We start from the raw sequence: 24,736 nt of genomic DNA, 5'->3' as shown, positions 1-24,736 counted from the left end.
CCAGGGACTCATCAGGGTTCCCAATTAACTCTCATGAACCCCTGGAAGTCACCATTGTGACACTCGCTGTAGCGCAGTTGTCGCGGGGGTGTCATCAGGAGGTCATCAGAGTTCATTGGGAAATCCGATGACCTCCTGGACGTCCCTGCACACACAATGCTGGCAGGATACTCACCTGTCACTAGCGATGTCCCCAGCCATGCTGTCCTCGGCGATGCTGTCTCCAGCGCTGTCACCGCGATGCCCCTGCTCTCAGCTGCTCAACGCAGTGAATATTCAATGAAAATAATGAGCGGGGGTCAGGAGCGGGAGGCAGCAGAGACAGAATCGCTGGAACAGGTAACTATAGAAAATCTTTTTATTCAAAAACCCGTGTTTTCTCCGGTACGTGTCACACGGATCACATCAGTGTGCGGTCTGTGTGACATCCGTGCTGCTGGAGAAAAAATGGGCACGTCTCCGTCTGAAATAGCGGGGCCGCACGGTCCGTGTGAAAACACAGCCGTGTGAGAGTGCACAATAGGGTAACATGGGTACGTGTGAGATCAGTGTTAAAAACGGATGTCACACGTACCTAAAACACGGACATCTGAAACCAGCCTTAAAAGGGTTGTCCGGTCAAAATCCACAAACCTACAGTCTCTGTATGTGTCACTCAACTGCAGACTTGTGAACCCTCACATCACATGCACTGTGCACTGCAAATATCCTCTGGTGTCAGATTCGGGAGCGGTGGTCACGTGGCTGCGAGTATGCGATATGCAGAGTCCGACTAGAGGCAAGAGACCTTGCTTAATGCAAGTGTATCGAGCGATGCAAGTGTGCCCTTCTATTTGCATATTACATACTCATGGCCACGAGACCACCATTCCCTGGTCCGAAACCGGCGAATCCTCACAGCACAGAGTGCATACGATATGAGGTCTCACAAGTCTGCAGTCACATAGTGACACATAGAGCAACTGCAGACTTATGCATTTAGACCGGACAACCTCTGAGTGAGCAGTGTGATAGTAAAAAGAAAAAAATTAACAAGAGACACTCGTACAGAAGACTCATTCTGCCTCCTTTGCATCGTTCACCTCATTTATACCATGGGTTGAGTCCCCATCTAGTGGTAGAAATGTGTACTGCAGCCTGTCTGCAAATTAAATATGCCTAAGCTTCAAACCCCAGATTGATGGCATTTGCACCATTTATTTTGTCTCATTTGTGCTACTTTTAACTTGTACCTTATTCTTTTTAGGGGCTATACCACAAAAAGAGGAATTACATTGTCCCCCCAAAAAATTCACAAAAAGTCACAGAAACAAAGGGCAGCAGCGTTTACCAGCCCAGGCCACAGAAACAAATGCACTCACAGGATGCAGCAAAACCCTTTAATAAAGATGGAGTTGTCGCACCCAGGGATGTGGGGTACTTGGTTCCGGGCAGTGTTTATCTTGGGAATGTCGCGGTAGTGGCCGTTGCCCGGTTCCGTGCCCTGGGCCCTTTTTGTAATGGGGGTGTATTTACAGGGATTTAGGCTAGTGTTCATACATGACGCCACTTGCGGTGTTGCGGCTGTATATGTGGAGCCGCCGCTGCAGAATGTCACTGCTGGGACTGGTGGTAATTGCAGCCTGTGTGTTAGGCCCTCCGCAAGCAGGGCCGGGCCCCAGAGGCTAGGTGTTGGGGCGGGCATCAGAAGTAGGTAGTCCACACAGAGGTATAGTGCAACAGGTTTACTCACTGCTGGTTGGTGGTAACTGGTTGCCCGAGGCCGGCTGGTTTCACCTTTAGGTCCCCTTCGTCCCAGTGCCAGTCTGGTTGTCTGGTACCTTCTTCCCCTGCACCTGTCTCTAGTAAATGGGTCCCCGTGGTATGGAACACTGGGGGTCCCCATCCGGTGGATTCTATCCGCCTGAAGGTAACATGAGACCTGTGGGGTTGGAGTCTCTGGTCCTGTCCCCAGTTCTCCCTTTGCTACTGAGTCTTTGGATTCTTAGGGTCGGCGAGGTCCTTGATTGTCCCTTTGCTGTGCAGGTGTTAACAGGTCGGCTTCAAGATCTTTCCTGTCCTAGGGTCCTGTACCCAGTCGGTGCTTAGTTCCGGGAGTACTCCACTGTACTCCACCGGCAACCACATCTCCTGGGTACCAGGTCACCGTCAACCCGAGTCAGGACGTCACTTTGCTTCCACCTTCACTCCTCGCCAATCTGACACTCTCTGTCCACTCTCCACAGTCCGCCCCTCCCACCTGGTCAACTAGTGGACTGGAGTGGCTCCACCTCTAGGCGGCCATCTATTGGTCCGACCCTAGCTAAGTACCATTGTATGGGGGATTGTTGGGGAAAAACTGGGATTACCTGGGTTTTTGGGTTTACCGGCACTGGGGTTCTGGGTCCCTAAGGGGGTAGGTCCTGCATCCTTGTGGGGATGCAGAACCTTGTAGCACCCTGATGGCTTCAGGGGCGCTACAGAGGCAACACTGTTGCCCTTTGTTTCTGTGAATTTTTCTGATTTTTGGGGGGAAACATTTAATTCCTCTTTTTGTAGTTTAGCTCTTAAATTTAGTGTAGCGACTCGCAAGCATGAGGACCCTTGACGTTGAGTTGCGAGCATCCGTATTTTGACCAAAATATCAACTAATATCTCATATATATTATATATTATTTTGCACTTATATCTTTATACAGGATGCAGCCAGGCCCTGTAAAGTTGGTCTTGTAAACTGGGGTCTCCGTTCCTATGTAGTGCACCTATATAGTGCTGGGCAGCCCGCCTAATCTACCGTAATAGTATGGGCGTCAGTAATAGGCTGTAAGCCAGACACTGCACCTACATGTGTGAACGGCGCCCCATACAAGTCTATTTTGTGTACAATTTTATCATCAGGCAATCACCGCCTCCATGGACTGGCAGTGTGTGAGTGGTGGCTACATGTAAGGATAGTCCTGGAAGTGAACCCGCTGGACCATGCACCGCACTCCCCTGCAACGCCGCCTCGAGCGAACCCCTATACAGGGACTGTCGGGCGCGTAACTGCAGAGGGCCTAGATGCACGGAAGCCGGGATCAGTAAGAGTCACTGGATGCAGAATCCGATCAGGACCAGTTCCAGGTTAACGGGATCAGGCAGAAGTCCAGAACAGAGACTGGTGCAGGTAACAGGGACTAGGCTGTAGTCCAGAACCGGAGACTGGAGCAGGTTAACGGGATCAGGCTGGAGTGTGTGCTCAGAACAGTACTCAGGATCTGCAAGCAGAGACAGAGTTACACCAAGCACAGGCAAAGAGGGACCTGAACAACTAGTACAAGAGACAAGCTACAGGGACACGTTGAACAACCACTGGCCATGGGAGTAGCAAGTCTTAAATACCCAAGGTTACTATTAGTGATATTGCGGACAGCAGTGCTGGCCCTTAAAGTCTAGGTGAGTGCACACGCGCGCCCCCTAGTGTGCATGTGTGAGGACCGTGACCCGGAAGTCAGAGCCGAGACCACAGGAGGAGAGGCAGGACGCTGGGGCGCAGGTGGCTGCAGTGAGTGAGCGGAGTGGGGCCGGGATTGACGGAGAAAAGGTATGGACGGGGTAGTAGCAGGAGAGCGTGCTTGGCGGGGAGCGGGGACCCCAGGGGTTGGAACGACGGGTGGTGAGCGGCGCGGTCGAACCGGGAGCGTGACACTCCATCAGTGTTTTGCATCAGTTGTCTCCATCTTTATTAAGGGGTTTTTCTGCATCCTGCCCGTGCATTTGATTCCGTGGCCTGGGCGGGTAAACACTGTTGCCCTTTGTTTCTGTACCTTTATTCTTTTTAATTTGCATCTTTTTTTAAAAAAAAATATATATATTGCACGTGTTCGCCTGCTTGTTGTTCATTATTGAGGGAGGCATTTCGATATCCAAATTTTGCAACAAGAGGAGCAAGACAACTTTCACACTAAATACTGTATTTGTAAAATAGGTTAAAATACAAAAAAATAAAAAGCATTTGTGATTTTATGCAAAATTCATGAAACGCGTGTACCATTTTGATAAATTTGATGCAAAAAACGTCATCGAATACCACAAGACAAAAAAAAATCAAAAAAGTGACTTTAAAAAAAAATGCAAATAAAGAAGTGGACTTATCCGCAAGATCGGAGGAACATCTAGTGGTGGAAATCAAACACTGTCATTCCATGGAAGTGAACATACACATAACTACTCATGTGGACAAATAAAGAATGTGCACAAGTCTAAAAAAATTCCTCAATTTGAGCCTGAACTATTGCTCCCTCTTATGGCCAAAACAGTATATTACAATCCAAATGCATTTGATTTTCCTCTAATCTTGTCCCCCTCCAGGCTTCCGTAGCTAATACATGCACTGTAGATTGAACCTCAGAAAAATGTGCGGAGACACGGGGCTCAGTGGGCGCTCTCGTCCACTAAAACCCGCCGCCTTTAGAAAGACAGCGTGGCTCAGGGCTCATCCCAACTGAACGCCGGCCTCCTTAACCGTGGGCGTAACACTACTCAGACAACACAGGGTTAGGGAACCACAATAATTAGACTTTATTGGATCCCCAAACAATTAACGGCACATAACGCATAACCAGCAAAACACACAAATGTAACAGGCAACAGAGTCTCACCCTTCCGCTGGCTCACCAGGGATTTAGAATGTCCATGCCTCACAGGTTCCAAGCTGTCTGAGGTCTGCAAAGTCTGCAACAGGTGACTGAACTGTCCCAACCTGAGTGTCCTCCTTAGGTAGTCCTGGTTTGATGTTAAAATCCTGGCAGCCGGAGTCGAAATCCCTAGGCTGTGGATATGGTCTCCAACCGGATCCGGAGTCCCTAGATTGAAGCCATAAGATGTCCTGATCCTCCAGTCAGCTCCAAAGAGCTTAGACTGAATCCATCAACCATCAACAACACTGGTGGCTTAAAGAAGTCCTTTTTATAGCCACAACCTTCCCCTTGGATACACTGCGTCCTCATCGATTGGTTGGACAAGATTGCTTCTCCCATTGGAGGAATTTCAAGCTGCATGGACAATGTTCATTTAAATGATGTGCTTAGAAAGGCTGAGGGTGTACATGTAAACTGGGAGCCACTGACTAGACAATGGCTACTAAGGTAATTACATTATCAATACACAACTACAATACAATGGTTACTGGAAATGTCTGGAGAACAATAGTCTAGCTTTCAGTGGCCAACACAATTACATTGAGTCAACAAGAGTCTTGTAAAAACAATGAGGGACTTCTCCCCCATCTATAGACAATCTATCATGCTGTCTGGCTGGATTTTAAGAAACGTTAACCCATGAGAGTCCATGTCGTCACATTCCTCCCCCTTCTTAATATTAGCCAGACATGATAGGCTTCCGATCATCCTTCTCCTCTTGACGGCATTGTCCTTTTTAATGGTGAGGTCAGCAACAGAGGCTCGCATCTATTCACCTCCCCCTGATTACCTCCCCCAAGTTGAGCAGCCATATTGTGGACAAGCACTAAGGTGGGGTCCATGAGTTGGGCCTGCACAAATCTCCCACTATCAATCCTCCCCCAGTCAATAGCCACAGTGTGGTTAGGCTTACTCACGGTTCTTGGCTCAGAAGTGGATGATGGAGACCGGGAATGCAAACCATCCCTGGAAAAGATGTTAGGAAGATCCACATCAGGGTCCTGCTTGGCTTGGAGGTAGGTGATGATTTCTTCAAACTGACTGGATAGTCCTTGTACTAGGTCATTCTCCAAAATGACTGGTGTGAGCAGGTAATTCACAAGCCCCACTTTCACTTCCCTTTGAGTGGTATCCGAAACAACAGGCTTGGTGGGGCCATCTATGAACCCCACTTCAACTTCCTCCTGGCTAGACCCCGAAACAACAGGTATGGGGAGGCTGTCCATAAACTCCATGTGGACCTCTTCCTTGTCAGACCCCAAAGTAACTGGTGAGGGGACGGTGTCCATAAGCTCCACATCAGCCTTGCTCTGGTCAGTCTCCACAATGACAGGTGTGGGGAGGCTGTTCACAAGTCTCACATCAACCTCTCCCTGGTCCTTTCCCGAAATAACTGGTGTGGGGACGGTGTCCATAAGCTCCACATCAGCCTTGCTCTGGTCAGTCTCCACAATGACAGGTATGGGGAGGCTGTTCACAATCCCCACCTCGACCTCTCCCTGGTCGGTCCTTAGGTCCACCTGCACACATGCCAGAGGGACGTCTGAGCGCTGGCCCTGAGCCAGAGAGACGGACAATTGGGAATCCGGTAAAGGGTCTTCCGGAGAAACAACAACTGGGCTTACCAGAGTGATGGAAGATCCAATGTCTCGAAGTCCCTGAGCCTGTATATCACCGACCTTGACCATCTGGATGTGGGGATGGAGGTTGGCTGGTGTACGGTGTCCGGCCTGCCGTAGGGTGTGGACTGGATAAACCACTTCCTCAGCTATTGGTGTTTCTTGGGAGCAGCATTCCCCAGGTCTCGTTGGTTCATCTCGGCACATGTTGACTGGTTGGAGTGGCAGACGGACTCCAAGCATGCGGCCTCGGTTTTGGAGACAATCCTTATCTATATGTCCATTGCGCCCACATGTATAACAGCGCCATAGATTGGGAGAGTCACAGGCCCTGTCTGTAGTCCTTTGTTTTGGCGCAGCTTTTGCTGGGTAGCGGGACCATCCTTCTCGACCGGCTGGTGTTAGCAGTACTGCAGCTGGAATCCCATAAACATATTCCAGAACATAAGCCCTCTCTTCTCTTGAGGATCTAGGCCCCAATGCATCCAACAACGCTGTGGCTTGGGCCATCTTGGACAAAGTTGATTCCCGATTGTCACTAGATCCATGATGTGGCACATAGTCTAAATCCTCTGGGTCAATATCGGCGGGATCCTCATCGTCCTCTGCATCATTCTGGGCATCCCAACGGACTAATTTCCGGATCAAGTCCGACCGAGTCTCAGCGCTCCAGCAGACAATCTCTCGCCTCCGGCACAGATCCTGCAGCAGCCATTTACTGCAGCGATCGTAACTCCTCTCTTGTCCTTGTCCCATGGCTGAGCTGGTGGGGTTGGACATGGCAGCGTCCGAAACCTGAATGCCTCCCCTATGGCCTGCTGGGTATGATTATGTGCCTCCCTGGTTGTTGAGCCCTGGACGGTGTCCGAAAACACCAGTCCACTGAAGCTCCCCTGGGTAAACCAGGCTGAATAGTATCCCACTGCTGCAACCAATTGTGGAGACACGGGGCTCAGTGGGCGCTCTCGTCCACTAAAACCCGCCGCCTTTAGAAAGACAGCGTGGCTCAGGGCTCATCCCAACTGAACGCCGGCCTCCTTAACCGTGGGCGTAACACTACTCAGACAACACAGGGTTAGGGAACCACAATAATTAGACTTTATTGGATCCCCAAACAATTAACGGCACATAACGCATAACCAGCAAAACACACAAATGTAACAGGCAACAGAGTCTCACCCTTCCGCTGGCTCACCAGGGATTTAGAATGTCCATGCCTCACAGGTTCCAAGCTGTCTGAGGTCTGCAAAGTCTGCAACAGGTGACTGAACTGTACCAACCTGAGTGTCCTCCTTAGGTAGTCCTGGTTTGATGTTAAAATCCTGGCAGCCGGAGTCGAAATCCCTAGGCTGTGGATATGGTCTCCAACCGGATCCGGAGTCCCTAGATTGAAGCCATAAGATGTCCTGATCCTCCAGTCAGCTCCAAAGAGCTTAGACTGAATCCATCAACCATCAACAACACTGGTGGCTTAAAGAAGTCCTTTTTATAGCCACAACCTTCCCCTTGGATACACTGCGTCCTCATCGATTGGTTGGACAAGATTGCTTCTCCCATTGGAGGAATTTCAAGCTGCATGGACAATGTTCATTTAAATGATGTGCTTAGAAAGGCTGAGGGTGTACATGTAAACTGGGAGCCACTGACTAGACAATGGCTACTAAGGTAATTACATTATCAATACACAACTACAATACAATGGTTACTGGAAATGTCTGGAGAACAATAGTCTAGCTTTCAGTGGCCAACACAATTACATTGAGTCAACAAGAGTCTTGTAAAAACAATGAGGGACTTCTCCCCCATCTATAGACAATCTATCATGCTGTCTGGCTGGATTTTAAGAAACGTTAACCCATGAGAGTCCATGTCGTTACAAAATGTACCAATAACTACAAAATGTGCTTTATTGTACTGTCAACTAATTGCAGTGACCTGAGGGAACAATTCATTCTACTTCGACCCACTGAAAATTATGTTGGTAGAGACCCTTTGTCACAACGTCATTGATGCCAAGAGATGGAGGCTGATTGTCTGCACTCAGTATGGCCCTGTATCCGGACTATTTTCTGAGGTTGTCATCTTTCCGTACCACCTTCAACTAGAGACTCTTCATTGGGTCTATTTGACAATATAAGCCCTTGGCAGGTCAATCATAATAAAAAAACCTCTACATCCTTGGGAGGTGTTAGTGGCCTCTTTACCTGTTAGACCCTGAGCAGCTGCCCAGGTTACACCAATGATCTGTCCGCCCCTGAATAGCAACATGCAAAATTGGCTTTTGTTTCTTAACTACTTAATCTGACAGCAGCATGATGTACGGGCCGACAGACTGATTCAAGGGAGGTGTCACTTGCTCAGCAGTTTACTGTTTCACATCATTGTTTTATCACCAGGAGATTATCACTGCTGGACTAGGTGTTGTATGCAGGTCAGTCCAATTAATCTGTGTAACCACAACCTCTCCCAATGATTGGTAGTTTGCTATTAGTGTACATGGGAAGCTGCCAATCAGTGATGTGGGCGGGGTTATACAGAGCTCAGCATTCCAAGCACTGCTGCTAAGTCTACAGCCGTACAGTAGTAAGTAACGTCATTGGAAATTAAATATAAAAAGACAGTCAAAATATGTAATAAATGGTGATTTTATTTTATTGGTAAGTGTATAAACGTGACACTTCAATCAAAGACCTTTCTCATACATACACTGAAGAAACCATATATAATAAAAAATTGTAACCAAGTATGGTCACAAAATGAGAAATATAAGATGGGAATGTGAGACAGTAAAGTTATGGACATGATGGAAATAATGGTCTAGTAGCTATGCACAAAATACTCAAAGTGCACGATAATAAATAGTCATGGATATATAGATAAGGCATAACATAAACTGTGAGGTAGCGACCAGCTATATAGTGAATGGCCGGTATGTATCTCAGAGGCGGTACACCTCTGTGACGGAAACCTGGATTGCTTACGCTGGAACTTGTAGTTCCTCGAGGGTTGTTAGTGCATTCAGGACCAGGTTTAGGAATAGTCAGAGTGCTGGGCCACAGCCCACTCACTCACGGAGACCGGGGCCCGCCTCGGTAATGTTGGGTCAACTGGAAGTTGAGGTGACATCACCAGATCCCAGAAGTGACAGAGCCAAGGGTGGATCACCTGATGGGGATGAGTGGACTGCAATAGCGCTGATCAGAGGCACAATTGACTTAGCAAGGTATTTAAGAAAAGCCTTCTTTATGAGGTTTAAATCAATGTGTGACCAGTATGCCGAGTAGTGAACCACATATGTGACCAGTATGCTGAGTAGTGAACCACCCCTTTAAGTATTGGCACACTCGTCCTAGGCCTTTCCTAACAACACAATCAGCATAAACTGATCTCCACATGTGTACAATTCTCTTTTTCTAAGACTGGTTCTGGGCTCATGTTTCCAGGACAGCCTATATTATAATATTACAATTTCTGGTCTGTGACTGGCTCGAGGGCTAATTTAGGAACAACATGGCAGCCGGCAGACGCAGGGAAATGCCGCCACCGCCTGCACGCTAGTAAGAGCACCTGATGGACGTGCTGCGGCAATTCCTGGACCTCTGCTCCAGCCAATAAGGCACCAAGCCATTCTCCCAGGTGACTGGACCTGGCTTAGTTAAAGAAATTCCTAATCTTCTGTGACGCCCTGGCAAAACCAGATAGTCACAAGTAGGCCCCTGCATAACACCTTCCCTCACAAGGCAACATTCAGCCAACCAGTAAACCCTAGTCACCCCCCCTTAGGTACAGTTAGACACACCAGTTGGCGTGACCAGGCTGTTGGGACACGCCAACCCAGGGGTCTGGACAGCCCGGGGCGGGAAAACAGTTAGTTCAGTCAAGTCTGCTCTGTAGTGAAGTTCAGTTTGGAGTGGAGTGTGGGTTGGAGCTAGGGGTAGCTCCAGCGGTGAAGTCCAAGTTGAACGGTACCAGGGTAGGAGCCCTGGTGCCACTGGCTAGGAGGCAGACGGTGGTCTCCATCAGCAAGAGACGGGAAGACGGCTTGGCAGAACCGAGGTGGACCGGGACAGGGTTGAAGCCCGACGGTACCGACACGGGGAACCGACCCGGAAACCGTAGCACAAAAGGGGGGTACTCGGACCCTGAAGATGGCACCAGAAACAACTGGAACCAGCTAATTAACCGATTGAGTCCAGGACTAGAGGTCCTGTCCCACCCAAAGTCCCTCATAGAAGACAACAGCTCACCGATTAGGGATAAGAGGTCACCGCCAGGGCCCATAGATCCCATGGGCCAGCGTCTGCGGGTATGGCTCCTTAGGCCACATCCAGCCAGGAGCGGACTCCTGAGTTTCACACCGGGAAAGTCCACTTTACACAAACAGTGCAGGAAGAGGATAGAGACCACCAGCCGGGTGGGAGACCCGAACGCAACTGGCCGCGGCACCGGCCACCATCACCTTAGTATACTAGAGACTCGTGTTTTTTACTAAAAGTGAACACAACAACGCTCCCTGTGGTTATCATCCCCTGCACTGAGCCACTGGGTCCCGGGGCCACCATCCCTACCCACGGAGGGGTTAACAAGTTGCTGCACAACATCGCCCCCGAGTGCCCCTCAACAGCAGCAGTGGTGTCTCACCTCACCACACACCGTGGGTGGCGTCACGAAGTTATTATGGCCTAGCCCGTATAACTACATCCCCCCTATTTATTCGGGCGTGTCCGCGAGACCCCCGGGTCCGGAGACCCTCGAGCCACCGCCCAAGGAAAAGGTCCGGATTCGAGCAGCGTCGGCTGCTGTGCACGGGGGCGGCACACTTCTATCTTCATTCCACAGCAGGACACTCTGGATGTAGGGTCCTCCTCAAAGTCGGGAAACCAACTGATACGGGGAGAGGTTCCGCTCTTTTATTTTGTAGGTTTCCTACATTGTGCATTGGTGGATGGATCCCCTCTCTCTCATAGTGCTGTCATGTGTGAAAAGAAAATGATTACCCATTTTCATGGGTTTTTTGATGTCTTAGAAAATTTGGTTTGCGGGTGTAATTTTTCCCACATTCAGAACATGAATATACCTGCACTACTGAGTGAATTACTTGATGCCTGAGAAGATGTGTTTTACGGGAAAAATGTTTCCCACATTCAGAACAGGAATACGGCTTCTCCCCAGTGTGTGTTTTTTGATGACTAAACAGATTTGATTTCCCTGTAAAACATTTCCCACATTCTGAACATGAATACGGCTTCTCCCCTTTGTGAACGCTCAAATGTTCCATGAGACCTGATTGCTCCACAAAAGCTTTCCAACATACAGTACATGTAAATGGCTTCTCACCCGTATGACATCGCTTATGTCTAGTGAGATTGGATTTAACTGTAAAACATTTCCCACATTCTGAACATGAAAATGGCCTCTCCCCAGTGTGAATTCTTAGATGTCCAACAAGATCGGATTTCTGGCTAAAACATTTTCCGCATTTTGAACATAAATACGACCTTTCCAATGTGTGACTTCTGTGATGTTTAACAAGATGCCCTCTCTGCTTATAACATTTCCCACATACTGAGCATGAGAACGGCTTCTCCCCTGTGTGAGTTTTCAAATGTTTAGCGAGATACGATTTATGACTAAAACATTTTCCGCATTCTGGACATGTAAATAACTTGTCTATTTTGTGTGATCTTTGATGTTCATCACCACTACTGTGAATTTTATTTTCTATACCAGTCTGTGATGAAGGAGTAGATAGGACCTGTTGAAAAGGCTCAGATGATAGATCTTCATTGAGAAGGGCTGAGGGTATATCTGGGATAGTAGCCTGCTCGTCATATGTGTCTTTGTTAATACCAGAATCATCTGCTTTAAAATCTGAAGGTATAAGATGTTCCTCCGAGCTCATGGTACTATCATCTGCCAAGAACAAAATATGTTTTTGTTATTTCTTGTGTTATTTCTAATAAAACCATATTCAATTAACGACTTGCCTATTTTGCCCCCTTTTTTTAAACTCTAGCACGAGTCACGTTTTGTGGTAATAACTTTGAAATGTTTGCCCTTATCCAAAGGCCCCGTTACATGCAACGACATATCTAACGATATATCGCCGGGGTCACGGATTCCGTGACGCACATCCGGCATCGTTAGCGACGTCGTTGCGTGTGACACCATCAAGCGACCGGTAAAAATGGAAAATACTCACCTAATCGTCCATCGTTGACACGTCGTTCCTTTTCAAAAAATCGTTGATTGTTGAGGACGCAGGTTGTTCGTCGTTCCCGAGGCAGCACACATCGCTATGTGTGACACCTCGGGAACGACGAACTATAGCTTACCTGCGGCCGTCGGCAATGAGGAAGGAAGGAGGTGGGTGGGATGTTCGGCCCGCTCATCTCCGCTTCTATTTGACGGCTGCCGTGTGCCGTCGCTGTGACGCCGCATGAACCGCCCCCATAGAAAGGAGGCGGTTCACCGGCAACAGCGACGTCGCTTGGCAGGTAAGTCCGTGTGATGGCTCCTAACGATATTGTGCGCCACGGGCAGCGATTTTCCCGTGACGCACAAATGGCGGGGCGGGTACGCTCGCTAGCGATATCACTACTTGTAACGAGGCTTTAAGTGATTCCTAAGACTGTTCTCTTGTAACTCATTGTATTTTACTTGATGGTAAATTTTCGTACGTATTTTGCGCATATTTTGTGTTACCTTCTTATAAAAAAAAATAAATGTATAGGAAATTTTCAAAATATTAAATCAATTACTTTTAAAATAGATAATCACACAGCAATGTGTGAATAAATAATTATCATCTTTGCTTAGGGATTTTTAGAATGTTTTTTCTGGCTTTTAAAGGGAACCTGTCGGGTGGAATATGAGCAGTTCTGGGTACATATTGCTAATCCCTGCCTAACTGTCCCTGTATACACTAGCACAGATAAAGGGATCCTTAGGGTACCTTCACACTTTAGCGATGCAGCAGCGATCCGACCAGCGATCTGACCTGGTCAGGATCGCTGCTGCATCGCTACATGGTCGCTGGTGAGCTGTCAAACAGGCAGATCTCACCAGCGACCAGTGACCAGCCCCCAGCCAGCAGCGACGTGCAAGCGACGCTGCGCTTGCACGGAGCCGGCGTCTGGAAGCTGCGGACACTGGTAACTAAGGTAAACATCGGGTATGGTTACCCGATGTTTACATTAGTTACCAGCGCACACCGCTTAGCTTAGCGCTGGCTCCTTGCTCTCCTAGCTACAGTACACATCGGGTTAATTAACCCAATGTGTACAGCAGCTACATGTGCAGAGAGCCGGAGCCGGCAGCACAGGCAGCGTGAGAGCTGCGGAGGCTGGTAACTAAGGTAAATATCGGGTAACCACCTTGGTTACCCGATATTTATCTTGGTTACAGCTTACCGCAGCTGCCAGACGCCGGCTCCTGCTCCCTGCTCGCTTCATTTGTCGCTCTCTTGCTGTCACACACAGCGATCTGTGTGTCACAGTGGGAGAGCGCCTTTGAAGAAAACGAACCAGGGCTGTGTGTAACGAGCAGCGATCTCGCAGCAGGGGCCAGATCGCTGCTCAGTGTCACACACAGCGAGATCGCTAATGAGGTCACTGCTGCGTCACAAAAAGCGTGACTCAGCAGCGATCTCGGCAGCGAGCTCACTGTGTGTGAAGCACCCCTTAGAAAAAGTATTTCTAAATATCTTTTATCTTATGCTAATGAGCGCAGGGACTAGTCCCAATAGCGTTATATCCTTCGACTAGTCCGCCCTCTTAGCATGTTAGCACATCCAAAGGGGTGTACTAACATGCTATTAAATGAAGCATCACGAGTGGTGACGCGCGTACCTGTATTTGCTGTGGCTGTGCTTTCAAATGGCCGACACTTCCAGTCATGCACAGTAGATCTCTCTGAAGCCGGGATGTATACAACCGACTTCATACTGCGCATGACAAGAAGTGCCCGGCATTCAGAAGCAAGGCCACAGCAAATACAGGTGCTAGTATGTTAGTACATGTGGACGTGGTACCATGCTAAGAGGACGGACTAGTCGGGGGATATAACGTACTTAGGACTAGTCCCTTCGCTCATTAGCATAAGGTAAAAGATCTTTAGAAATCCTTTTTCTAAAGATCTCTATCTAGGCTGGTATATATACGGACAGTTAGGCAGGGATTAGCAATATGCACCCAGAACTGCTCATATTCAACCCGACAGGTTCCCTTTAAGCTTATTAGCAATTATCCAAATTTTCAAAAATAAACTTTAGGGACCAATGCAGTTCAGAAGTCTATACGCTAAAACCCCCATAAATCACCTTGTTTAAAAAAAAAAAAAGTGAATCCTTTAGGAGTTTCATATGAATTAGAGCAAATGTAGTTGAAACCTATATATATACAGTCAGGGACAAAAGTTTTGAGAATGACACCAAAATTATATTTTCACATGATCTGTTGCCCTCTGGTTTTTAGTTGTGTTTGTCTGATGTTTACATCACATACAGAAATATAATTGCAATCATATTATGAGACCAGAAGGTTCTATTGACAGAATGAGTTAATGCAGCAAGTCAATATTTGCAGTGTTGACCCTTCTTCTTCAGGACCTCTGCAATTCTCCCTGGCATGCTGTCAATCAACTTCTGGAGCAAATCCTGACTGATCGCTGTCCATTCTTGCATAAGCAATGCTTGCATTTTGCCAGAATTTGTTGGTTTTTGTTTGTCCACCCGTCTCTTAATGATTGCCCACAAGTTCTCAATGGGATTAAGATCTGGGGAGTTTCCAGGCCATGGACCCAAAATCTCTATGTTTTGTTCCATGAGCCATTTAGTGATCACCTTTGCTTTATGGCACGGAGCTCCATCATGCTGGAAAAGGCATTGTAGGGCGCCAAACTGCTCTTGGACAGTTGGGAGAAGTTGCTCTTGGAGGACATTCTGGTGCCATTCTTTATTCATGGCTGTGTTTTTAGGCCAGACTGTGAGTGGTGCGATTCCCTTGGCTGAGAAGCAACCCCACACATGAATGGTTTCCGGATGCTTAACAGTTGGCATGAGACAAGACTGGTGCTAGCGCTCACCTCTTCTTCTCCTAATAAGCTGTTTTCCAGATGTCCCAAACAAGCGAAAAGGGGATTCATCTGAGAAAATGACTTTACCCCAGTCCTCAGCAGTCCACTCCCTGTACCTTTTGCCGAATATCAGTCGGTCCCTGATGTTTTTTCTGGAGAGAAGTGGCTTCTTTGCTGCCCTCCTTGAAACCAGGCCTTGCTCAAGCAGTCTCCGCCTCACAGTGCGTGCAGAAGCACTCACACCAGCCTGCTGCCATTGCTGAGCTAGCTCGCCACTGCTGGTAGTCCCATCCCGCAGCTGAAACAGTTTTAAGATACGGTCCTGGCGTTTGCTGGTCCTTCTTGGGCACCCTGGAACCTTTTTGGCAACAATGGAAGCTCTCTCCTTGAAGTTCTTGATGATGCGATAGATTGTTACTGAGGTGCAATCTTTGTAGCTGCGATACTCTTCCCTGTTAGGCCATTTTTGTGCAGAGCAATGATGGCTGCACGTGTTTCTTTAGAGATAACCATGGTTAACTGAAGAGAAACAATGATACCAAGCACCAGCCTCCTTTTAAAGTGTCCAGTGGTGTCATTCTTACTTAATCATGACTGATTGATCGCCAGCCCTGTCCTCATCAACACCCACACCTGTTTTAATGGAACAATCACTAAAACAATGTTAGCTGCTCCTTTTAAGGCAGGACTGCAATGATGTTGGAATGTGTTTTGGGGGTTAAAGTTCATTTTCTTAGCCAATATTGACTTTGCAAGTAATTGCTGTTAAGCTGATCACTCTTTATGACATTCTGGAGCATATGCAAATTGCCATTAGAAAAACTTAAGCAGTAGACTTTGTAAAAATTAATATGTGTAGCATTCTCAAAACTTTTGGCCATGACTGTATATTTATACCAGTTTTTTTCACTAGTTGGGAACCATTCTTATCTGCAAAAAAAATAAATAAAAAATATATATACTGTGTGTGTGTGTATATATATATATATATATATATATACACACATACACACAAACAGTATATATATTTTTTATTTATTTTTTTGCAGATAAGAATGGTTCCCAACTAGTGAAAAAAACTGGTATAAAAAATAAATTAATAAAAATAAGATTAAATAAAAGAAATAAAATAAAAAACTATTACAAGAAATTTAGAAGTCCGCTAAAAGAAAAAAAATGCAAAAGACTGTGAATTATTAGACTTTGTGACTCTTCGTTGCATTTACCACTCACCGGAGCCGTTATCGGTAGGGATCTCCTTTTTGCACTGTTCCTCTCTCCAGACATAGACCTCTCCAATTTTTATGTCTGGAAAATCACTATGGTTCAGAGCTTCATCTTGGTTGAAAAGCTGTGAAATAAATATTGTAAGTCACCATATAATCAGAGACGTGGAGTGGAATATGTTAGATGATCAGAAGAGATAATTAACCTGAGAAATCCTATGATCAAGAGGACGGGGACATCTCTCTGGTGTTGTCCTCTTACTGGATAGAACTGGAGAAACACATAAAGGACTCAATTAATTCCTTACATACAGATAATTATAGGCCGTGTGTATTTAGTCCTGTCTATTACCTGGTGATGTGTGGGGCTGGGGAATCATGACCTCCTTGTACTGATCCTTGTGTTCTTCTAGATACTCCCACTCCTCCATGGAGAAATAGACGGTGACGTCCTGACACCTTATAGGAACCTGATACATACAATGATACCGTCATCCCCCGATCCCTTCATAGCATTTGTCACGCTGTACTCTAAGATGTACAATAGCAGTACAGCGCAGTAATGTGGGACTGAGAGGATTCCTGAAACTATCTGAAAAGGTAGTTAGCTGGTAAATCACTAGGGGGCGTAAAAGTGGAGGAAACGTATCAGCAGGGAATTCCCTAGCAGAGGTAATACTAGTCAAGCCCACCAGATGGCAGTAGAATCGTCAGAAAGCCGTGTCACAACATGAGGTCTTGTAAGTACACAAGAGCAAAGTCTAAACGTAGTCAGAGGGAAGCAAATAGTCAGTAGCCGGGAAATCAGAGCCTAGAAGCGAGGGGGAGTGGGAAGACAAGACAGAATTAAGGTAAACAGATAAGGAACGAACAGGGAGACAGCGGGAGAGACACTGATGGAAACAGACAACAGAGGAGGTTAACAGGTCAGGTGAACACGGAGGTCAGGAGGGGGCAGGGCAGACAACAGGTCACTCAAGAGCAGAACACAGCAGAGCCAGAAGTATCACTGGCGAAGTCCAAGAGAAACAGTGCCCTAATAAAGCAGCCTGACCTCCAGAACGAGGCAGAAAGGATTAACCCCTAACGTGACCTGCATTAGAAGTGAAACTAAAAAAAAGGCTCAGCTCCAGCTGAGCCAGGAGTCAATCATGACAGCGTTACTGTATAATGTCCCAGCATTCCCAGCAGTGTCACCTCTCCAGTCAGCAGCTCAATCATCTTGTAGGTGAGTTCTAGGATCTTCTGGTCATTGATGTCCTCATGTATCCGGGGGTTCGGGAGAGACCCCGGGAGTTGGCTCAGAGAACCTCCCCATCCCTCAGACACCGGGGCCTGACAGTGATTACTAGAGATCTTATTCACCACCGTGTAATCCTGTGTATGGAGAGACATTAATAATATCACTACAGACATTTCCAGAGTCCATGGAGATGTGCGAATTAACAAATTTCATTTGGAGTTGATTCACACCAAAAGTCATTTAGAAGCAAATCGGTTTGCTATCAATCAAAAGTGATCCAAAGCCTTGAAACACCATGAAAAGTTGTGTATGATACTGAGATCTCCTAGTTCAAAACAGCTGACATGTGCGGGGATCACCGGCAGCTGCCTGCAGCAGCCGCCGATGATTATACCTGCACGTGGTCAAAATTGTTGGTACCCCTCGCCCTCGTTTTATGAAAGAAAAACCCACAATGGTCACAGAAATAACTTGAATCTTACAAAGGCAATAAGAAATCAATAAAAATGAACAGATAACAGCCAGACATTGCTGCTTTTCAGCTTCCACAGAATTTTAAAAAAAAATAAAACTCATGAAACAGGCCTGGACAGAAATGATGGCACCCCTGAAACTAATGTGACAAAAAGGACATGTTAAATCAAGGTGTGTCCACTAAGTAGCATCACAGGTGTTTACAATCTTGTAGTCAGTCAGTGGGCCAGTATATAGGGCTACAGATACTCACTGTGCTGTTTGGTGACATGGTGTGTACCACACTCAACATGGACCAGAGGAAGCAAAGGAAAGAGTTGTCTCAGGAGATTAGAAAGAACATTATAGAAAAGCATGTGAAAGGTAAAGGTTATTAGACCATCTCAAAGTAGCTTGATGTTCCTGTGACTACAGTTGCACATATTATTCAGAAATTTAAGTTGCATGGGACTGTAGCCAATCTCCCTGGACGTGGCCGCAGGAGGAAAATTGATGACAAATCAAAGAGACAGATAATACAAATGGTAATAAAAGAGCCCAGAAAAACTTCTAAATAGATTAAAGATAAACTGCAAGCTCAAGATACATCAGTGTTAGATCGCACTATCTGTCGTTGTTTGAGCTCAAGTGGACTTCGTGGGAGATGACCAAGGAGGGCACCATTGTTAAAAATAAAAATCATAAAAAAGCCAGACTGGAATTTGCCAAGCAACATATTGACAAGCCACAAAGCTTCTGAGAGAATGTCCTATTGACAGATGAGACAAAAATTTAACTTTTTGCTAAGGCACATCAGCTCTATGTTCACAGACGGAAAAATGAAGCATATCAAGAAAAGAACACTGTCCCTACTGTGAAACATGGAGGAGGCTCTGTTATGTTTTGGAGCTGCTTTGCTGCATCTGGCACAGGGGTTCATGGTACGATGAAATCTTAAGACTATCAAAGGATTCTAGAGAGAAATGTGCTGCCCAGTGTCAGAAAACGTGGTCTCGGTCGCAGGTCATGGGTCTTGCAACAGGATAATGACCCAAAACACACAGCTAAAAACACCCAAGAATGGCTAAGAGGAAAACACTGGATTATTCTGAAGTGGCTTCTTTGAGCCCTGACCTAAATCCTATTGAGCATCTTTGGAAGGAGCTGAAACGTCTGGAAAAAGCAACCTTCAAACCCAAGACAACTGGAACAGTTTACTCTTGAGGAAGGAAGGAGACGAGGAGGGCGCCATCATTTCTGTCCAGGCCGATTTCATGAGTTTTATTTTTTTTTTATAAAAAATTCTGTGGTGGCAGAAAAGCAGCAATGTCTGACTTTCATTTGTTCATTTTCATAGATATTTCATTTATTATTACTTTTGTCAGATTAAAGTTACTTCTGTGACCATTGTGGGTTTTTCTTTCATTAAACGAGGGGTGCCAACAATTTTGACCTCATGTGTATATAGGTTAGGACGTACAGTTACGGCCCACGGTCATTAAGGGGTTAATACAAAACTGCAGCTAAACCTTTTAGGCCTGATTCATCAAGACTAACATTGTTCTCGCCTATGTTAATGAGAGGGTGTGCTGTAGTCAGATTCATGAATCTGTAGCGTCTGACAAGGTGTGCACCTCTGTGCACAACACCGGAAATCCCACTTAGTCAGACAGTCTCTCCCCATTAGTATCAGACAGTGACTCTCCTATCTCTCCATATATCGTCCCTCTCTGCCCATTAGTATCAGACAGTGACTCTCCTATCTCTCCATATATCGTCCCTCTCTGCCCATTAGTATCAGACAGTGACTCTCATTTCTCTCCATATATCGTCCCTCTCTGCTCATTAGTATCAGACAGTGACTCTCCCCTCTCTCCATATATCGTCCCTCTCTGCCCAATAGTATCAGACAGTGACTCTCCTATCTCTCCATATATCGTCCCTCTCTGCCCATTAGTATCAGACAGTGACTCTCCCCTCTCTCCATATATCGTCCCTCTCTGCCCATTAGTATCAGACAGTGACTCTCCCCTCTCTCCATATATCGTCCCTCTCTGCCCAATAGTATCAGACAGTGACTCTCCCCTCTCTCCATATATCGTCCCTCTCTGCCCAATAGTATCAGACGGTGACTCTCTTATCTCTCCATATATCGTCCCTCTCTGCCCAATAGTATCAGACAGTGACTCTCCTATATCTCCCTCTACCGTCCGTCTCTGCCCAATAGTATCAGACAGTGACTCTCCCCTCTCTCCATATATTGTCCCTCTCTACCTAACAGTATCAGACAGTGACTCTCCCCTCTCTCCATATATCGTCCCTCTCTGCCCAATAGTATCAGACAGTGACTCTCCTATCTCTCCCTCTACCGTCCGTCTCTGCCCAATAGTATCAGACAGTGACTCTCCCCTCTCTCCATATATTGTCCCTCTCTACCTAACAGTATCAGACAGTGACTCTCCCCTCTCTCCATATATCATCCCACTCTGCCCAATAGTATCAGACAGTGACTCTCCCCTCTCTCCCTCTACCGTCCGTCTCTGCCCAATAGTATCAGACAGTGACTCTCCCCTCTCTCCATATATCGTCCCTCTCTACCTAACAGTATCAGACAGTGACTCTCCCCTCTCTCCATATATCGTCCCACTCTGCCCATTAGTATCAGACAGTGACTCTCCCCTCTCTCCATATATTGTCCCTCTCTGCTCATTAGTATCAGACAGTGACTCTCCCCTCTCTCCATATATCGTCCCTCTCTGCCTAACAGTATCAGACAGTGACTCTCCCCGCTCTCCATATATCGTCCCTCTCTGCCTAACAGTATCAGACAGTGACTCTCCTATCTCTCCCTCTACCGTCCCTCTGCCCAATAGTATCAGACAGTGACTCTCTTCTCTCTCCCTTTAATACAATTTAAATTCTCCTTGCACACTTATCCTCCCTGCTGTCACACACTGCCTGTATCCGGTATATTCTGTGTATTATGTCTCTCCATGTCTGAGCTCAGTGACATCGTTCCCCATTCACAAAGTGGCTGCAGCATCTCTCACTTGGCTTGTTATAATGGCAGTGACATCACACCTATAATCCCTCCTGATTGGCTGCTGTGCTATAGCTGCAAATCATTATGGGGAAATGCACCCGGGGTCATGTGATGTTGTTTAGCGATTTTCTCTTTCTTATCTAGCATACGGTAGCTGCCATTTTAGTCAATCACCTAAAAAAAAAAAATCACCTACTTTGGCAGATTTCTTAAAATCCACAGCAAAATCAATTCTATTAGTATCAATTCCCTCATCTCTATCATAGATAATGATGTGACGTCACCAGAGTCTCTCACCTCTCCTGTAATCCGGAAGAGGATCTCTAGGGTGAGGTGTAATATCCTCTCCGCCATCTTTCCGTCTCTGTTTCGATCCATACTGGACAGGTCAGTCACCTGAGAGGATCCTATTTTGTAGGGAAGAAGAAGATATGAGAAGAAAGACGAAGAGGCAGAAGGAAGAAGAGGAAGAAGAGGCAGAAGTAAGAAGAGGTAGGAGGAAGAAATGAGAAGAAGGAAGAAGAGGAAAAAGAGGAAGAAGGGGAAGAAGAGGCAGAAGGAAGAAGGGGAAGAAGAGGAAGAAGGGGAAGAAAGAAGAAGAGGCAGAAGGAAGAAGAAGAGGAAGAAGAGGAAGAAGGGGAAGAAAGAAGAAGAGTCAGAAGGAAGAAGAGGCAGAAGGAAGAAAAGGCAGGAGGAAGAAATGAGAAGAAGCAAGAAGAGGAAAAAGGAAAAAAGAGGAATAAGGGGAAAAAGGGGAAAAAGGGGGAAAAGGGGAAGAAGGGGAAGAAGAGGCAGAAGAGGCAGAAGGAAGAAGAGGCAGAAGGAAGAAATGAGAAGAAGCAAGAAGAGGAAAAAGGAAAAAGAGGAAGAAGGGGAAAAAGAGGAAGAAGGGGAAGAAGAGGAAGAAGGAAGAAGGGGAAGAAGATGAAGAAGGGGAAGAAGAGGAAGAAGGGGAAGAAAGAAGAAGAGGCAGAAGGAAGAAGAGGCAGAAGGAAGAAAAGGCAGGAGGAAGAAATGAGAAGAAGCAAGAAGAGGAAAAAGGAAAAAAAGAGGAATAAGGGGAAAAAGGGGGAAAAGGGGAAGAAGGGGAAGAAGAGGCAGAAGGAAGAAGAGGCGGAAGGAAGAAATGAGAAGAAGCAAGAAGAGGAAAAAGGAAAAAGAGGAAGAAGGGGAAAAAGAGGAAGAAGGGGAAGAAGAGGAAGAAGGAAGAAGGGGAAGAAGAGGAAGAAGGGGAAGAAGAGGAAGAAGGGGAAGAAAGAAGAAGAGGAAGAAAGAAGAAGAGGAAGAAAGAAGAGAAGAAGGAGAAAGAAGAGAAGAAGGAGAAAGAAGAAGAGCAGCAAAATCCCAGGTAAGGGGGAAAATACTGGCGATGGTGCAGGTGTCAAAATAAAAAAAACTAAAAAAGTCTGAGCCTTTTTCACCATTAGCATATAAAGAAATTCAGCCGGAATGGAAGATTTTTCAAGAAAACTATTGTATTGTGACAACAAAACTTCATAAGAATGGCGCCACCTCAGGAGTGTGGCAGAACTACAGAGTCGCAAAACCAGGAGCTGTGAATGTGTACGTGCATGAGTCATACAACTTTGTGGGGTTTAATTTTATTTTTTATTTTGCCTGCCAACTCCCACGCTTTCCAAGGCAAAACTGCTGCAGGGCAGTGACGGCGCTCATTTTCCTGCAAGGTCTCTTCCAGTCATTTCACTCTTTGCTCTATACTTTCATAAATGTCACTTTTAATAGTTTTCAAACCCTGCAGCAGTGTCGTTTTTACATTGCTGTGCACTATGTTCATTTTTTTGCGCTGCTTTTGAGGCGGATTGCATCTGAACAATGATGTCGTGGGCACATGCCCTCCTTGAGGCTCATTCACATAATGTGTTTTTGATGAAAAATAATTAAAAAATGTCGCCCCTTTAGAGAACCAGTAAAGTGAATGAGATTTCTAAATCCTTATGCACACGCTGCTTATTTTTTCTTGACGATTTGAACAATCAAAATGTTTTTTTTTTCATGTCTGCAGCGAATCAATTCTTATAGCTAGTGATGGGCAAACTCGCAGATATCTGGGATCGGCAGAAATAATCGGACTTAAAAGAAAAAAAAAAGCACCAGCCCGGAATTGATCCCAGACATCTGGGCGGACGCCATATAATAGTCTATGGGGACCAGAAACCGATGCTTAAAAATGGTGGTAGAAGGAATAAGGGGATTAGAGCAAGTGCGCTATACTTACCAAATCTCCTGCACAGCTGTAACTGCTTTCGGGCCGCTCACTCTTCTTCTTTTGCCGCTGATTTAACTTAATGCGTATGAAGACCATAGACCGAATACAGATCCCTAACACATAGTAGGACTATAGGATTCCTGGGACATTAACATATTCCTCCTCCAATGTGGTGTAATTAATCCTGTGCACTAATTGTCCTATTGGGGTTTTTTATGTTGGAGAAACAGGACAGAGGCTGAGAGAGCAGATGATGGCTCACCGCCATACAATTACAGACAAAAAAAAAGATTTACCTGTGGCCAAACATTTCTGTGCTCCAGGACACAACATAAACTACATGAAAGTTGTCATATTAAAAGGCAACTTCAGATCACAGAACCGTCGAAGGATATGGGAATACAAATTCATTACAATGTTTGATTCTGTCCACACAGGAAAAAAATCTGTCAGGAGGATTTATGACTCACTACAGAATCTGAGAGGTCTGCTCCAGAGACTGTGAGGGCACCAGACATCTGATTCTACAAATCTGAGGAGTCTGCTCCAGAGACAGTGAGGGCACCAGACCACTTATCCTACAAATCTGAGGAATCTGCTATAGAGATGGTGAGGGCACCAGGTCTCTAATCCTACAAATCTGAGGAGTCTGCTCCAGAGACTGTGAGGGCACCAGGCCTCTTATCCTACAAATCTGAGGAGTCTGCTCCAGAGACTGTGAGGGCACCAGGCCTCTTACCCTACAAATCTGAGAAGTCTGCTCCAGAGACTGTGAGGACACCAGGTCTCTGATCCTACAAATCTGAGGAATCTGCTCCAGAGACTGTGAGGGCACCAGGCCTCTTATCCTACAAATCTGAGGAGTCTGCTCCAGAGACTGTGAGGGCACCAGGCCTCTTATCCTACAAATTTGAGAAGTCTGCTCCAGAGACTGTGAGGACACCGGGTCTCTGATCCTACGAATCTGAGGAATCTGCTCCAGAGACTGTGAGGGCAACAGGCCTCTTATCCTACAAATCTGAGGAGTCTGCTCCAGAGACTGTGAGGGCACCAGGCCTCTTATCCTACAAATTTGAGAAGTCTGCTCCAGAGACTGTGAGGGCACCAGGCCTCTGATCCTACAAATCTGAGGAATCTGCTCCAGAGACAGTGAGTGCACCAGGCCTCTTATCCTACAAATTTGAGGAGTCTG

At 46.4% G+C, this 24,736-nt stretch overlaps 1 protein-coding gene across 1 annotated transcript; it reads right to left on the bottom strand.

Annotated features, from left to right (window-relative positions):
* Positions 1 to 8,923: 8,923 nt before the first annotated feature.
* Positions 8,924 to 21,715, bottom strand: LOC142313203 (oocyte zinc finger protein XlCOF8.4-like). The gene is made up of 6 exons (XM_075352188.1): positions 21,615 to 21,715; positions 17,776 to 17,955; positions 16,931 to 17,048; positions 16,785 to 16,849; positions 16,586 to 16,703; positions 8,924 to 12,190 (listed from the first exon to the last, which is right to left on the bottom strand). Exons 1-6 carry the CDS (start codon positions 21,693 to 21,695, stop codon positions 11,271 to 11,273), a joined length of 1,482 nt encoding a protein of 493 aa, XP_075208303.1. The 5' UTR covers positions 21,696 to 21,715; the 3' UTR covers positions 8,924 to 11,270.
* Between the last annotated feature and the right edge of the window lie 3,021 nt (positions 21,716 to 24,736).

This window comes from Anomaloglossus baeobatrachus, chromosome 5, assembly GCF_048569485.1.
Source record: "Anomaloglossus baeobatrachus isolate aAnoBae1 chromosome 5, aAnoBae1.hap1, whole genome shotgun sequence".
Classification (NCBI taxonomy): domain Eukaryota; kingdom Metazoa; phylum Chordata; class Amphibia; order Anura; family Aromobatidae; genus Anomaloglossus; species Anomaloglossus baeobatrachus.
The sequence above is the reverse complement of the archived record's forward strand: the minus strand, read 5'-3'. Positions and strand labels throughout refer to the sequence as shown.